General features: G+C 35.9%; 1 protein-coding gene across 1 annotated transcript in view; it reads left to right on the top strand.

The window, feature by feature from the left end:
• EVI5 (ecotropic viral integration site 5) overlaps positions 1–17904 on the top strand; it is a 70074-nt gene that overhangs the window by 25379 nt on the left and 26791 nt on the right. The window contains exons 13-17 of the mRNA XM_009884741.1: positions 1280–1414; positions 3627–3767; positions 4296–4454; positions 6148–6294; positions 11017–11112. Of these exons, the coding sequence (XP_009883043.1) occupies positions 1280–1414; positions 3627–3767; positions 4296–4454; positions 6148–6294; positions 11017–11112 (678 nt within the window). The remainder of the gene's footprint in view (positions 1–1279; positions 1415–3626; positions 3768–4295; positions 4455–6147; positions 6295–11016; positions 11113–17904) is intronic.

Below are 17904 nucleotides of genomic sequence, written 5' to 3'. Positions count from 1 at the left end.
CTATGAATCCAGGTATAGTATCTATTCTTCACAATGTAGTTAATGGCACTGAAGATGTATTAAATGACTTCCATTCAAACTTAATTTTCAGTGTAGCTATGCATACACAGTAACTAGGGAACTACACTTTGGGGGTTTCAACACTCTTCCCCCCCCGCCCCAAATTTAAATGCTGATTTAGGATGGCATGGCCTGTCAAGCAAGTCTCACAATCTGTGGTGAATCTTAAGTAATTTTAAAACAATTCAAGGAAGAAATAAAATGTATTTTGTATCTATTGACTGGAGGAAAAGTTAAGTGGGGTTTTTGAATACAAAGGCTTAGTATGACTTCAGTTGGATGTATCTGTTGAAAGATGCAGTTCCATGAAGCTTTAGCAAGTTGAAGGGATAGATCTCACTGTTAATTCTGGCTAATCAACAGTCAAGAAATAAGTTAATGATGAATTAACTTACTTGAGCGGAACTGTTTGGTTTTTTTTCCCTTCCCCCTGTAGTTTGGAAAGGATGACCTTAAGTTCTGAACTGCTGTTTTATTACTGAGGGAATGTGTTTGGGTGTGCAAAAGTGGCTGGGGATAGTCCTGGAGTAAGTCTTGTGTGGAAAGAACCAAAGTTTTTTGTAGCTTGGGCCTATGCTGCCTGTCTAAAGGGGCTATGCTGCTACTTGTGCCTGGCTTTTTCTCATAAATCCGCAAGGCTTCTCTAGAAGAGAATCTCAGAAGGAATATGTATAGTGTGAGCAAATGAGAACCAAGGGTTGGAGTGGAAGAAAGGGGCAAACCAAAGTGGTTGTGCATTGAAGCATACATGGCTTTGTTTTAAATCCAAGATTATGGAAGTCTTCTGTTGAATCAGAGTTTAAGTGAATAGGAATCAAGAGATATACTTGTATTGACCTTGTAATAAGCTAGTCTTTCCTAAGCAACTTTTTTGGCATATCACAAAATTATCACAGATCCTTTGAGAATTTTTCAGTGTGCGTAACAATGACAGAAGAGTGTGAGTTGTTGCTCCTCAGTACTAATAGGGGTCTGTTTGGTCTTACATGTTTGGCTGTGTGGAGGTGCAGTTGTTTGAGAGGCATAGTATTAGGGTTCTTATTGTTAGCAGTCTGGATGGTTGTGTTAGTAGACGTATAAGGTAAGCACTTCTGTTGATCTTAAGTCAGTATTCCTAATGTTAAGCATTTGAATATACTTTTCACTCCAAATCTGGCATATAAAACCCCTTTAAAACCATCTGTGCTTTGTACTAAACATATTTCTGCAAACTTTGTAGCATAAATGCAGTTCACGATACAGTGAAGACTTTGTGCTACAGCTGGAAAAAGAGCTGGTCCAAGCCAGACTGAGTGAAGCAGAATCCCATTGTGCCCTGAAGGAGATGCAAGATAAAGTTCTAGAGATGGAAAAGGTAAATCAAACCAGGACCGTCTGTACAAAATAGCCCTAGAAACAGAATACAGGTCCCTGTAATTCTTTGCATAACTGTGCTCTAGAATCTTCTCTTATGTTCTCGTGATTGCAAGATGCTTTTCAAACCTGAAGTTAATGTAGCAAAAAACCTAAGATCTGAGTGCTCTGGGAAAGGTTTGTGAAGGACAGATTACTTTTCTCCTGTTCTTGAAGCTCACTGCAGTGGAAAGCTTGGATTCTGGTAGTCTTTACAGTAGACATCAGTTTACTGTAAACAATTGTTTACAAACAATTGTTTACAAACAATTGTTTCAAAATTATATACTGCAACAAAAGCAGTAGGCTTAGGGCAAGCATTGAGGTGATGTGAAACTGAAGTTTGGGAGGGGAGGAGGAAAGAGTTCAATATTAGCATTCTCGGGTCTTGAGTTCTTGAGTGTCTCCCACTTCGTCCCATTATAGGCAGGGAAAGAATGCTTCCACTGTTTAGTATCAAAATCTCTCCTGCTTTTTGGGTGCCATCCCAAAGTGTAACTTACTGATGCCAGAGTTTGAGCTTTACTTAAACCATCTGTCAAACATTTAACTTTCTTTGAAGAAAAACTTAACTGCAAAATAAAATTTAAAAAAAAAAAAAAGAAAAAAACCATTAATTGACCTAATGTAAAGCATGCTTTTCAGATCCTGTTGTATTGGCTTTGGGAATTGTGTCCTCATGGAAATTTTAAAGAGCTGTATACTCAGGAATGTCACCAGAACTTACCAGCTAATTGGGTTAACCTACCAGAGTCAAGATTTAATTTTTTTATTTATCTGAGGGGCTTCATTGGAGTCTTGACAGGCTAGTAGTGTGGTAGCTTTTACTGTACTGAACATCAACGAGAATTCCAGATCTAGGGTATTTTTCAAAGTTCAGAAAGAGACTACTACTTTACTTAACTTTCATCAACATGAAGGTAGCGTACGCTGAAAACTTGTATGTGAAGAAAAGCTGGAGCTGTGGAGGAAATTCCAGTGTACCAGACAACTCAAATGTATTGTAGTATTTCGGCCTGTCATAATGAACTTAGGCACATGAGAAAGTGACTGAAGTTAACTCCCTCAAATTCCTACAAATACAGTTCTTTACTGCTGTTAGTAATGTGTCATGTAATCTGAGAGAATTCTGCTCAGTAACCCAAGACTTGCATGGCTATACTGACGGTGATGTAAACATCCAGAAACACACCCTATTATTCCCTATATTTGCCAATACTCAGATACCATGATTTTAAAACATGGAGCTAATAAATGGCTGTTGTGCTGTGTTCTGTTAATGTTAATAATGTACTTCAATCTCAACTCTCAAGAAACCTGGCAACTGTCGCAGTATTACATATCTACAAAATTACTCGATTTTGCTGAAAATTACTACTGAGAAATACAGTACAAAGCACAGTTCAACTTTGAGTATTGGATGACCAATGATTTGATGTAGGAATATTGCAGTTAGGCAGACAACTTTCTTTTTCTCCCCTGCTGTTTTTTTTCCCCCTGACTTCCATTATTATGCTTTCATCACTGTTTTAGTTTCCCCAGGTCACTCCGCCATGTGTTTTCCTGTTTTCTGTTTAGTTTTCTCTAGTCTTTCTACTTCTTCCTCATGTGTCTTTTGTAAACATTCATGCACTTTCATCTATAAGACCTTTCCTTAACTGGTGGTTGTTTATAAATATTAATGGATGGTTCGTTTGTCAATATATCTTTTCTCTTTTTCAAAGGCAGATGACCACCTTCCCAAAAAATAAATTTCCATTTATTATTTTTCCTGTAATTTATAACTGTAAAGGTGTAATTTCAATTCTTCATTTGCTTTAATTTTATCAACTAGCTCAAAATTTTTCAGATTTCTCTCAGTATTTTTGATGATGTGTGCAAAATAGTGTAAATAATGCTTTGTTAAGGGTACCATCCAGGGAAATCTGAAAGTCAATATCTAAAATTACCTTGTCAATTTTTTCTATAGTTGGCAGTTGGAAGATATTTATTCACACTCACTATATCCAGGAACTTAAATTTTTGAGGGATTTTATTTTTCAAGGAATATGTAGTACCTACGAAAGTTTGGTTAGTAAGAAGAGTTACCATTTCATGCCTATATTCTTAGAGTGGGTCTCACTAAGCACGATTTTATTAAATACATATATTTAAGACTATGGTCCTTGTTGCAGAGGAACAGCTCTCTCCCTGATGAAGAAAATGTTGCTAGACTACAAGAAGAACTGATTGCAGTAAAATTAAGAGAAGCAGAAGCTCTGATGGGCCTTAAAGAACTAAGGCAGCAAGTCAAAGATTTGGAGGAACACTGGCAGGTATGGGTCACAATACATTCTTAACAATTTATATTTTCAATGAATGATGATAGAGCAAGACGCTACAAAATCTTGAGATGTAGAGATCAAGTAAAAAGTAGTGATGGTAGATCAAGCTGCTGACATGAAAAAAATATTTAAATGCAGCTGTCACAAGAAACTTGACTTCAAAATTATGTTAGAAATTGGTCCCTCATTATAGACACCCTGTGCTACCAGCTAACCATTCTGGTAGAAAGGAAGTACCTGATCAGTATTCCTACTTCACTAAATGTTAGTAAGGGCTAGAAATAGGCCGAAGTCTTAGGATATACTTGCAATTCACAGACTTACTGTAGTTGGGAATTACTGTCTTCAGCTTTTTAATTGTCTGTTCTTAAAACTAGTAAGTTTACATAGATTTCTAGTTTTTAGGACAAACAGGAGCACTATAGCAACTTGTCCCTGTATAACTCTGAGACCTTACATGAAATAAGTGAACACCAGGAAAGATCAGGCATTATCAGCAATGGCATGCTATTGTTTTAGCGTCATCTAGCTCGTACTAGTGGAAGATGGAAAGATCCTCCCAGAAAAAACACAGTGAATGAGCTACAGGATGAGCTGATGACAGTCCGATTGAGAGAAGCAGAAACTCAGGCTGAACTGAAAGAGACCAAACAAAGAATGATGGAGATGGAAACACAGGTATGTTATTGAACACTAGCATGTGTGAATTGAGCTGAATGTTCACAAACTGGTGTCATATGGTAGATATCCAATGGTGGTCTTTACCATCTACAGGCATGACTAGGAAGTGCATTCCAAAATGCACTTTTTTAATACATTGACTAGGAGGGAAGAATCTAGTGCATACAGTCCAACTCAATTTGATGTCTCCTCTTCAGTCTTTTCCAGGGCTAAGCTTTCTGAATTTCTCATTTGGACTAGCTGGTAGAGTCTGTGAATGTGTGTGAATCTTAATTCATTAAACTGTAACTGGTGTAACAACAAAAGTTCGCTGAAGGTGCTTTAAATTTCACGGACCTTATTGATGATTCTGATAATAATTCTAGTTCTTCTAGTAAAATTGCCTATACTAGATTAAATACTATCTGCTGAGGTCATTAATCTGGTTACTAAACTGTGGACTGTCAGTGAAACAATGGCATATTGTCAGGTGGTTTTTTTAGCACCTTTCATGTGCCAGAAAAGAAAACCATTCTTCACAATTTCTGAGACTTGTGCAGAAAAGACAAAAATAACTTGCCTGCCAAGATCTTTTTTTTTATCACTAGAGAGTAAGTTGTTATTAAGCAAACAAATCTGAAATGAAAGTGCACTAAAGTTGGCGAGTTTGTATTATATTAGTGAACTCTCGACTGAATCAATAAGCACAATGTGCTGTTGATTGAGAAGGATTTGTAACAGGCTTTTGAGAAATCTTCCCGTGAAATACCTGCTAAATGTAACTGTTACTTGAAGGAGACCTGTGCATCCAAAAGGCTAAACAAACAATAACTTTACTTGATAAACTTCAGCAATCCCAGAAACCAGGACAGTACATAAGGATGTGCTAGTGAAGAGAGTTGAGCTAACTGCAAGCCACATGGTGGCTTATTTCTGACAGAGGCACCACTTTATACCAACTGAATAAAAATTTCTTCTTACCTTAACTTTTAAACTTATCATTGAAGTATTAATACTGTTTCTCTACAGTTAACATGTGCTTTTGTTTTGTTGCTTTTTCCCCATCTGTGTATTTTAGTCAGCAGGGGGCATAGGTATCCTGCTGTCTGGATTACACATATTAAAATCACTAGACCTTTAGGTACTTCTCACTTCAGTATGTATCGAATCTTTGTGTATGTTTATTATTAGCTATCATTTGACAGAAATGCGGTGATTCTTGTTTTATGTACTGGTTTATGCACAGCTTCATATAAAAATGGTGTGACTTGAACTGATGCACTGATCTTTATTAAGGTGCCTTGTTACTTTCAGGAATTCACTGGACAGAAACGTACACATAGTATTTCTGACATACCTGATGTTTCTTGGATGTATCAGCTTGTTGCTGTAGTTGGTATACAAGTTCATAAAATCTTTGCCATACCTAAGCAAGAGATTGGGAAAAACAGATGTACAGGAGGTTTGCAATAATGTTCTTACAGTGAGTCATCGATTGTTTAAGAACAGTTTGAATATCCTGGTCATAAACCAAATGTCATGCAGACTTTTCTGATTACACTTAGAAAATTCTGAATGCTTTTTCAACAAAAGTTCTTTATAGTATATGATCTGTAAGTCTTTCTTGTCAGGCTTCGGGGAGTTATATTAATATTGAAGATCTTTCATTAACATCCATTTTCTTCCCTTTTTTTTCGGTCACAAATTTCAGAATCAGATCAATAGTAACCATTTACGAAGGGCAGAGCAAGAGGTTACCAACCTACAGGGGAAGGTACAGTATCTTTCTGCACAGAACAAAGGACTTCTTGCTCAGTTGAATGAAGCAAAACGTAGACAAGCAGAGATTGAATGCAAGGTAAACAACATTGTGAATAGAATTTGTGTACTAACGTGTGTATATATATACTTTTCAGTCTTGTCTGCTATTGTTGGATAGAATTGTGTCATCACTGAAAAGCAGAAATCACAAAACCAAAACTTTCTTTTACTGATTTGACAATATCATCTTGAATTTACCGTCTCACAAAAATCACTTGAGGTTTTGACAGAGGTCCCACAAAGATAAACTTTTAAAGTGTGGTTCTATGCAGAAAAGTGCCTGTGTATAATATATAAAAAGACACTCTTACACAACAGATTCTGATTGGTGTGTACTCTGACTGTCTTTAGTGACAGAAGAGGTTCATTATTTTAACACTGACTATTACTGCAGAATTAGTTTAGATTCAAAAAAGGGAGTAAAAGTTGTATTTGAATGGGGAGGTCTACAGAAGGCAGTGTTACAGTAGTCATTGCCTAACAGTAACCAGACTTTAAAGGGACGGCCCAAAAGCACTGGGCAAGTCGTTTTTATTACTCAATGCACAAAAGAGAGCCCAATCTGATGTTTGAATGTCAGATTTAATTAGTCAATTTTGTAACTAAACCCATTACCTTTACTAATAACTTATGTCTTTAACTTGTGCATACATAATATGGACAAGAAATAAAAGATAAGTCTTGCAAGCTTTTTTCTATTAAATCGGATGAAAATTTTCCTGAAGTTGCTGCTGACATTTACTACAAAAGGGTAGTATTGGTTGACAAATCACTATAGTTAAGATATTACTTGCTAGAGACATGAAAACAACTTTTTACTTAAATCGTATTTCCGAAAGAGCTATGAATATTCTTTTATGAAATCAGCTAGTGCTGAACAGTCAGTAACTTCTAAATGGAATTCTTATTAGTATGTTAAAAATAGTACTGTAATATGAGACAAATAATCAGAATACTATTTATTAAACTGTGGCTGTGAATTGGCAACTTGAGAGCAGTTGCTGTGATATTATTTGTTGTTCATGATCACATCTTAGTTTTGCCTTTAATGTAAATGAACCTTTTTAATGTGCACTACTTGTTCCTATTCTCATTCGAACGCTGTTATTGGTTGAGTGCTTCTTTTTCAATTTTATCCAATATACATAGATTTTGCTTATAACACCATATGTACCCCAAAGACTGCATTAGCTGCAATTCCATCAAAGGCTTCTGTGGACAATATGAATCGAGTGTAGTTTGAGTGGTTTATCATTGTCACTTAGCCTGGAGATTAAATGACATCCTTATTAATATGCATAGTTTTGCTACAATATCAGAATTCTCAGTTTTTACAGACTTTAATTTCTTCTTGTAATTTCTTTTTCCAAAGTAATGCATAAATCTAGGTCATTTAGTTGTGTAGTAAAATCTGATCTTGTGTTCATTACTTAAAGCCATAGTGTGTAATTTGTAATTGGCAATTTCTTGCTAGTTTTGCCTTACAGTTCTTTCTGCAAAATTAAGCTGACTGGTTTTTTGTTATTCAGTTCTATTTTAAAGAAATTTAAGATAAGTAAATAACTGAGACGTACTCCATGTATTTCAGGGTTTTTTTAGGTTTTCATTTTTCTCACTGTCTTGCCAGTTCCATTTGTTTCCAATGGAACCTGAATCTAAAGTGTGGTGAAGACCTAACTTCTATTGACTCATCAAATTCCATCACAATTTTTTAGGAAACAAGCCACTGAATCTTAACTAGAATAAATTGCTTCTACTGACTAGTTTTTGTTTACTATAATCACTGGTTTCCTAAGTGATATATTTTTTTTAATGCTGAGATTATATTTTTTTTTTAAATATTCACAACCTTGATGACATGTCTTTTCATATAACCCATAGCATTTTTGTTTGATTGTTTTTTGATACTGAAGGTCCTCATTAATCCTTAGGAGACTCAGAGGGTGGAGTCAATACTCTGAAATTTTTGTATTGACTATACAAAGAGTATACAATAAACGCACGTTTAAGTGTTCTCCCACTCCTTAAATGGGACATAACTTGGTATTGAGCTTCGTATTGCTGTTTCAAACTTAAAAAAAACTTTTCAATTTCAAACTCTAACTGGATGATAATGTACAGTTAAGTGGAAAAATTAGATGATATAAAAAGCCATTTTCCTTTGACAGTTGATTTGTAAGGATTGTCGTTCTGTTTCCTTGTCCCTTGCTTTCCACATTCAAACTACTGGAAGCATGATTTTTAGCTTAATCTAAGATTCATGCCAAATGCATGAATATTGTCTTTTTCTTGTTATAGAAGAGACTATTTTAGGTCCTTGTCTCCCCACCTCTGTACCACAATAAATGAAGGAAATTCCTGCTTGGGATTGTTTAAGGTTATTTCACTGTATGAGGAAAATGAAATTTTAATTTTAAAGTGACTTGAAAGAAAAAAAAGCTGAAGTTTAAAGTAGAAAGAGAAATGTTATGCTTGTTAAGCCAAAACCTCGTGACATTACTGGCTTTTTTTTAATACTAATTAGTTGTTCAAAAAAACAGTGTGTCCTACGGCTACTGTGTAAGGCATATATTACAAGTGCGAAGAGCTAGCCTCCAGCAGTAGCAGCAGACTTGTCATACCTACAGTCCTTCTAGAAGTCGGTTCAGTATCTGTAACTTTACTAAATATTGTTGCTACCAACATAGACTTGGCTTGAAACACAGATAGTAGCAGGTAGGTTGAATTGAAAAGACTACTGCTATGTAAATACTTGAAATAAAGCTATTTAATATGTTACTGATATAATGACTTTGTATTCAAAGCTGATGAAGAAAGTGTTTCAGTAATCTTTTGGGTAATGTTATGGAGCAATGCAGACAAATATTAAGTTTTTGTAGCACTTAATATTGTTAAAAGTTCTACCTTGCATCTCCTTAAATCTAGCAAGTTTGTTATTCCCAATTCCATTAGAAACTGGTGTTTGATTTTTATTTTTTTTCTTCCTATTGTTTCAAGTCATCTGAAATCATGCTGCAGTTTTATTTCTGTCACTACATCTTGGCTAGGTAGCAATATTTCTACTTGAAGAGGTGTATAAAAAACCCCAAAACATTTGGATTTTCAACACCCCAGTTTTTTTTTCTATGCAGAAAGAACTGGTACATTATTTCTGGAGTTTGTATTTTTCCTTGAGGGATAGCTTAAAATACGTAAGCATAAACTAAAATTTCTGTAGCAAGTTGCATCTCATACCACCTGTATAGCAACTCATTCCTGTCACGGGTATGTACTGTTAACGCTTTTCCCTTTTTATCTGACTGCTGCTTCTACAGCAAAGACTTAATTTGAAATTGTTTCTTGAATCACAGCACTGATCTTTCTAATTAGTTTTGCTAAAGAATTTACAACAATAGATTTTTGTGCCGACGCTGGTCTTGTCTTTCCTCCCATGTCAACTTTTGTGGTAATTATTGAGAACGTGCTCTGTTTCAGAGATAAAACATCAGTGCCATTTACAGCAACACTATTGACTCATCTCGGATACCAAAGTCAAATCAAGCCAGTCTGTCCTTTAGTTTTCAGTTAAATACACGCAATCCTGTGGACTTGTGGGTTTGGCTTCATTCGAGCAATTGTGCAGCAGAATTTAGCAATAATGGCTAAACTTTGGCTACGACATGATGGGTTCCTGTGAAATGGACTCCAGTGATTACAGATGCTGTGAATTTGATCCTGTAGATGCTGTACCTTCATTACAGATTTTTTTTTTTTAAACAATCAGCATGTTTTCAAGTGGCGACTACAAATAAGCTTCGGCATGTTCAATTCGGTCTCAACCAAACTGTCTAATGAAGGGTGGTTAAGTACTGTCAGTCTGAAGCACACATCAAAATAACTGAAATATTGAAACTGATTTACAGTAACTACAGTTTGTGGAGTTACATCGGTCTGCCATAAAAGCAGGTCTACCTGAGCCTAGTCTGTTTCTTCCCCAGAATTATTTGCACTCCAGCTGAAAGTATTGCTCTCAATATCTATCACTGTTTTCTCTCTGTGGTTGTACCAAACTGCTGACAATATAATATTGTTTTGTGCTCTGAAGTCTTGAGGGCTTGCCTTATGAAACAGAAATAAGGAAATTTTCTTCTCTTTTGTCCAAACTCAAATTGTCTATCATTTATAGGCAAACTTACAGATTAAACTTACACTGGGAGTCTGATTGTAGGTTACAGGCATTAGAATTTTATTCCAAACTCTTGCAAATCTTTGTTGTGTACTGTGACTAAGATAGCTAGACTTAAATAAGGTTGAGAGTATCTGTGCTTTTGTGTTTGGGTTTTTTTTAATTTAATATTTTAGACAAAGAGAATGATGAAATAAGTAACCCTTCTGTAGTTTTGCTGTTTATATATAAAGTCAGAAGTTGAAGCATGAGCATTTTTTTTATGTTGATAATTTTTCTTAATTTACAATATAACATTTCTGGAACACAAGGCAGCTGTTTTCTGGATCTGGAAATTGATACCAGCATGTTTTCAAAACTACACAGATTTATTTAAGATTATTATAGTTTAGAATTGATATTAGATGATTCCACAATTCTATGGCTTAAAATTGTATTTGAGTTCTTTAGAATATGCCTTATGAATAGGTATGATGTTTTACACAGTAGTGTATTAAGTTTTCTTTACTAAAATGATTTTTGGTAAAATCAGTGCACAGTCTTTAATCAACTGAAATGTACTATTTGTTAGCTTCAATCTATCGCTTCTTTCAGAGTAAAGAAGAAGTGATGGCAGTACGGCTCCGTGAAGCAGACCGCATTGCAGCTGTAGCTGAACTCCAACAGCATATTGCTGAATTAGAAATCCAGGTAATAAGTGATGGCATTAAATGTGTAACTTGATATTGCTTACTTTTTGCACTTAGTGGTTGTTTTCTTCCTCCATTTTTTTTCCTTATTAACCTACTATGACTACAATGCACTGCTTTGCAAACTGAGATAATGCTGTGTTGCTGAATGTGCCTCCTTTATAAGCAAAGGCCTTAAGTCTATATTATGGGCATACTTGTGAGCTGTAAATATTTGCTTCTGTATGAGAACCATGCTACAGGCAACACTCCTTTAAACTCCGCCTTCTGTATTTGCTTTTTGTATTGTAATTGGTAATTTTTACCAATTAGTAGGTGAGATTGAAAACATCCTTTATCAGGGATGGGGGGGGAAGCACACATTTTGACTCCAGCAACCATTCTTTTCTGTACTTAACTCTTTTGCTATTACCAGTATTGGAGGATTTGTTGTAAAACTGTTACTCTCTTTACGTAAATCTTAAAAACAGAAATGTTATCTACTGCTACCATGTCACTGTAGCATCTGAAGATGCATCCTTTGGCCTTTGTGTTGTTCTGTATGCTTTCAGTTCCTTTTAGAGCTTTCACTGTCCCATGAATTCACTGCTCCCTTGATAAGAGAACCATAAATGATTGTTCTTTATATTTTCTTGGCTTTGAGAAATCATTATGTCTTACTGTAGTCTGTCCTTCCTATACTCATATGCTGTTATCCTGTCTGAATTCTGTTATGCCCATCTGCAAAGGTTTTCTCGGTTATTATTCCTAAATTACAAGCTAGTTACTCTCTAGTTTACCTTTTTTCTTTCATTTTAAACTGCTATTGCCAGCATCTTTCTTCCCTCTGAAATCTTTCCTTCAAGGTGATGACTTTACTGTGTTGTGTCAAAACCTTTTTTTCCCCTATGATTTCTCAACTACTTGCATATTTTTTTTCAGCTCTTCATATATGGAATGTACAAATAAATTTAATGGAGCTTGCATAAGAATTTTCACTTTGAATATTTTCTCTCTAGTGCAGCAGGCACTAAATTTATTAAAAGATAAAACAATCATTTCTTTTAATCACATAATGCTTAGATAATACTGTGATCAGTACATTAGAAATACTTAGATAAGTACAGTGAGCATTGCATATGGATCATTTATCTAATAAGATAACAACAGAATAGCTGAGTTTAGGTCAATCTTCTACTAATGTGTTAGCATTTTACAAAAAAAAAAGTTTAAAGGTTACTTCAAACAATGTGATTTGTAGGTTAGGAGCCAATGCTCATTTTGCATTATTTTTACTTTAGCACAGACTTTAAATGCCATCATTGTTTAACTGATATGGGTCTCTCAAAAAGTACTCTAGTCTTGATTTTTATGAAATGAAGAAATGGTGAATCCCATAATGATCAGTTGTTTTTTCTGATAGCTGTCACTCAATCAGAATTGTGTTCATTTTTTAATGTAAATACAGCTGACTTAGTTTTCTGTGGTTTGTCTGATTAAATCATCAGTGTTCATTCATTTTGTAGCGCTCTCCTATTCCTTTTCTATATTTCTGCTTAAGTTATGGGTGCCAGAATTACATGTGGATTTTTATAATATCTCATCATGCGACGGGTAAAAAGTTACGTGCAGGAATGTAATCTGTTTCATGACTCTGGCTAATACAACCAAAAATTACACTGTCCCTGTTTTGTCATGATATTGCACTGTCTCATGTTCTGTTGTTTATCCACATCATCTCTCCTTCCTTTTCACAATTACTACTTTGCATGATGCAATCTTTAGTTATGTTTTTCTGTTTTTCTCATATTCTACATGGCCTTGTTTTTTGTTTCCTACTAAACTGGATTTCAAGTTCCAATCTTTTTGCTGTTCTTAGATGATCACCTGTTAATGATTTCTTGATCCGTAGTCTCTTAGTAAGATTCTTGATTTTTCTGCACAAATGAGAATGGCTGTGCTTCCTTTGTATACAGCCTGGAGTATGAAGTCATTCTGTGGCTGTGGTTCACATTTCTAATTTAATGAGCTTGCCTGTTAGGCTTTTGGTGAACTGTTGATCTCAAACTTATACTAGCCTGAAATACAACTTCTTCAGTTATGAAATACAGGTTTTGAGTGTTAACTGTATAAAGATATTTAAAACAAAAGTGATTTAGTAGAAATAAGTTCCTCTAATATCAATTTACTTATTTTTGACACTCTAGATCTCACTTGAAATGCTTTTATTGGCCTGTGACAGATTTTTTTTTTTGAAAGATTTTTGTAAGCAAATAGATATTTTTGACTAGTGTGTTTTGCCAGTAAATATGAAACTTATGATCAAAACTTCCTTTTTGGGTACTCATGCTCTAAGGCCTCTGAAACACCTGCACCAAAAAAAAGTAATGGAGTTGGAAAGCCTTAACTCACAAGCTTGTAAACTGTAAAGCATGCAATTGATAATAGAGCTTAAACAAAAGCCACTTTTTAAGGAAATTGAAAATTAGATAACTTCTGCCTCATTGGAGAAAGAGCTGCCTTCCATTCTCTGCCATTCAGCTTGTCACTGGAATTGCTGTGACCTGATGTAGGCAGCAGAGTGCCTTTTGGCACTGGACTTGCCTTAATGACTTGAAATGCAATATTTAATACCATAAATACATTTATCCAGTCTTGGAGTGTAGGTGTCAGTCTCAAAGTAATTGTGTTTTTAACACGGAGCATCACAAATAGGTCTGCTTGTCATATTGTTTCAAAGCTGATAAAAATGAAGGGAGGAAGTTAAGTTACCACATAACCTTCCCTTTTTTGAGGGGGATGGTGCTTTTCTAAGAAGCTCTAGGGATTGAGTGCCGAATCCACATGGTCCATAGCAATGCTTAACCTAAATTGTGCAGTTTTCTTTTAAATGTTCGTGTAGGTGTAGGTGCAAGACACTGTTGTTAAATTTGTAACACAGAGTATCGCTACTCCCACATAAGAACTGATCTGACGTTACACACACAAATGCTAGATTTAAATCACAGTTTCTGGGTCACTTTTAGTTTTGGTTAGTAATAATGACAGAGGAGGAGAAGGAGGTAGTTCTAGCATTTAATAGTAGATGTAATTCTGCAGCAAGATGTCAGTTTATTATGATGTTAGGAAGTTATTTTTTTATATATTCCGAATGTCATCTCATCTTAGTCAGGCATTCAGTTCCTGGTGCTAAGCTTCTAAACTTTTGTGTAAGCATATTGAAGTGCAAAGAATAGTCCAGTACATGATAGATATTCTTAAACAAAAGAAACATATGAGTCATTCCTCAGCAAAAATAACACAAAACTGAAGTGTAACTGAATTTTAACTTATGTTGCATATATCTAAGCCCCAGAAGCAACAAAGAAAAACCCTGAAGTCATGTATAAACAAAGGCTTACTTTTGTCAGCCTTTTTCTCCTTTATCTTCTCTTTCTTTTTCTCTTGCTTGCCAGTTCAACTTATAAAACCCTTGGGAAGCAAACACGGCTTGGAAGTATTTAGCAGGCTTCTGGGCTTTGGGCAGGACACTTGAGCAAATTATTAACAAATGAAGGATGGATTTTGGGTGGCTGGGCTGCTATTTTTTGTACCTCCACACTGGGGACAAGCTGTTCTCTTCAATATGGTATGTTCTACTTTCTCGCAAAGGTTAGAGGTTCACATCCTATAGCTAAATGACTTGTTTTGACCAAGCTACATGCACGTACTGACCCCTTTTGTCCCATCCTTTTGTAAGAGATAGAGACCCAGGACTGAAGAATGGATATTGTCTCCCTTTATGTCTGTAGTCAATCAGCAAAACCTCAGGTTTGTTTCCTCAGGGAATTATTCTTTCTTGTTTTCAGCTGAACTGGTCTGATAGCTTCAAACTGCAACAAGCAAATGCTTTTAACTTCTTAATATAAGCCTTTAAAACCCTATTGCTTTTAGCTTGTGTGTGCTTTCCTAAAGCTGCCAAGAAAAGTCTACCAAGCTTCACTACACTTCTGACCTAATAGCAAGTGTTCCTTCTGATCACATGTGGCCAGTCCTGTTGGTCCCTTGGTGTTGTTTCAGATTTTTGTTGGTTGTATTTTTTTTTTTAAAAAACAACAACAACAAAAAACAAAACCCCAAAACTTTCTTTGCAATAGTTGAAGGCCAGACTAAATGGGAGAAAAGAGGCTTTAGAGAAATTCAGGCAAGGTTAAATCTGTTGCAAGCTAGAGTCAATCACCTGGCTAGGATGAGGAGCGCTAGGCCAGTGAAAGTGTAGACAGATTGAGGAAGCAGGGCTGGGTCAGCTGCAGTCTCTGCTCTGCAGGTTAATCCCTTTCCCTCCATTTCTGTTCAGACTGGTGACTTGTAGCATCCTCTTTAAAATTATCCATGGCTGGTTTGGATTGAGGAGGTAGAGAGCACACTTGCAATATAGAAAACTGGTTTTAGGTCTGAGTAATCTTAAAGCAAAAACTATCTATAAGAATTAATTCTTCTCTTTGTTAGGTTGATCTGGACAGGGGGTAACATCACTTCCTCCTGATGGTGTTTCCTGGCAGATTCCGAGAATTTTGTCACATTTACCCTATCTCTAACCATGTCAAAGCTGCTTTGAGAACAACTGTAAAGGAAATCCATGATTGTGCTAGTTCTCTCTCCCCCACAGTTTAAACTTTTAGCACTACTTCGTTAGAATTAAGCCTTTCTATGACCTCTGTTTAATAACTTTTCCAAGTACTGACTGTTGAGTAAAGAAATTGTTTCCATCTTTTCAAATTACAGGAAACTTTTTTTTACTCTTATCAATAGTGGTGTGTGATGTTAGTGATGTGTTTTTTGAAAGTCTAGAATGAGTCACTGTAAAGTCACTGAAAGGACACTAGTTACCACATTTACCCTTCTGAATAAACTTCATTTACATTTTTCATGCAGTGTCTTTTGCCACAGAGCAAGAATGTAAAAGCCTCCCCTGAAAAGCAGCTGAGAGATTCTTAACAAGTAAATATTTAGAAGTCAGAAGAGATCAAACTAAGGGTGTTAAGTAAATGTCCTACCCACTAGACATTTCTAGTAAAGATGATACACTGTTATTTGAGGAACAGCAAAGCCATTGAGTTTGTTCTGTGTTTTTAAATTTGCCATTATTAAAGTGATGACAACCGTAGATTCTTTCTTATTATTTAAAATTGCATCTTTTCTTGTTGACGTGTATTTCTTTTCCTACTGTGATCATCAAGAGTGTTTTAGAAAACTTGGGATGAAACACCTGTAACTGAAATTTGATTACGTAGTTCTTCTGTATCTTATACTTAGACCTTTCTTGGTTGAGCAGCAAAAGCAGGCTTAAGGCCTCCAGTATGTTCCAGGTGGTTTCCAGTGATTGATTTATTATTTAAACTTCGTTTTATCATGAATACTACTATACTTGATTTTTTGGGGGGTACTATACAGCAATGGTTTTGGATATTTAAGGTCAGCATTCTTTGAAGCAGACTGTGCCTGCCTCTTGTGTTGCCAGCTATGTATCCTGGTCCTGTGCTGACTAAGTTTGGAGGCTCTCCACATGCTCAGTAGTTCTCAGTAGCCATCAGGTGTGTTTAAGACTAGCTGCTGCTTCCTTGGAAGGTTCAGAAAAACTGGCTTTCTCTTAGAAAGCCAAACAAAACAGGATTTAAGTACAGTACTGCAACCACGAATCTCAACTGATACTTTTTGGTGGGCAGAATTTTTCCTCATTCTAAGAAGCAAACTTTTGTGGAACAGATTTTTCTTCTCAGGAGCTCTCAGTGTAGCTCTTAGTATGCACACTAGTACAGTCACTCTGGTACTTCAGAGCAGGATGAGAGGTGAGAGCTTCCCAAACTGGAGGGGCCTAAGTGAGTTCTGTTTTAGCAGCTGATTTTTTTGATCTGTAGGGCTTATTTCCTGCTTCACTGCCTGTGCTACTCCCTCTCGCCTCAGAGGTTGTTGGATTGTGTATCAGCTGCTTAAGCTGTTGTTACAAGTACCTTTTCCGTGAGCAGAGGTGGTACCTGGCCAGTAGGGTGTTTTGTTTTCTTGATACAGGGTTTTCTAACCCTGTTAGTCCTGATGGAGCTGGTCTCTTGGAAGACTAGGGGGAAGTTATTAATCTTCAACAGCAGCAAAGTCAAGATGATGTCTTTGTCAAAGTCAGGATGTATCTTTAATTACAATGTAACACCAACTGGCATTACTTTTCTAAAAACCCTTCTGGGAAGAGGAGGTAGGCACTGCAGTGGTGCCAATAGGCAGAAGCAGTACCCCAGAGAAATTGATGTAGAGATTCGTTCACATATGACTGTGAGTTGTTGGGGTTTTTTTTAAACAAAGTTCCTAGATTCCAGAATTGGCTAGCTTTCATTATTTTGCTATTCTGATAATACTCACACTTTGCTTATTGATATGTTATCTGGCTTTTTCACTGTATATTCATTTTAAACTGAAAGGTTAGTATTTACCTAGAGACCAGCTATTCTTCTTTGTGTCGTGACCTCTCAAATACCACAGATTTTCTGTAATAGTGCTCCCCCTCAAAAAAAATAAAACAAACCAACAACCCACATCCTATATGTATAATCTTAGATTAAAAAAAAAAGATTACTAATTGCTTATGCTATTTCCTTTTAAAAGATGTGATGTTTATACCTTAAAGACTTTTCAATTGTAAGTGGAGTCTTAACATTCACTTTTTAACCAGTGCAGTTTGATCTGAGTGTTTTCTTCAGAAGTACAAAACTACTCAAGCACAGTAGTACAAAACTATTCAGGCACAGTATAAAACCAATGCAGAGTGAAATGTCTGGTTCCTGCT

Source organism: Charadrius vociferus, unplaced genomic scaffold (assembly GCF_000708025.1).
Source record: "Charadrius vociferus isolate BGI_N301 unplaced genomic scaffold, ASM70802v2 scaffold163, whole genome shotgun sequence".
NCBI lineage: Eukaryota > Metazoa > Chordata > Aves > Charadriiformes > Charadriidae > Charadrius > Charadrius vociferus.
This window is presented reverse-complemented; position numbering and strand designations above follow the sequence as displayed.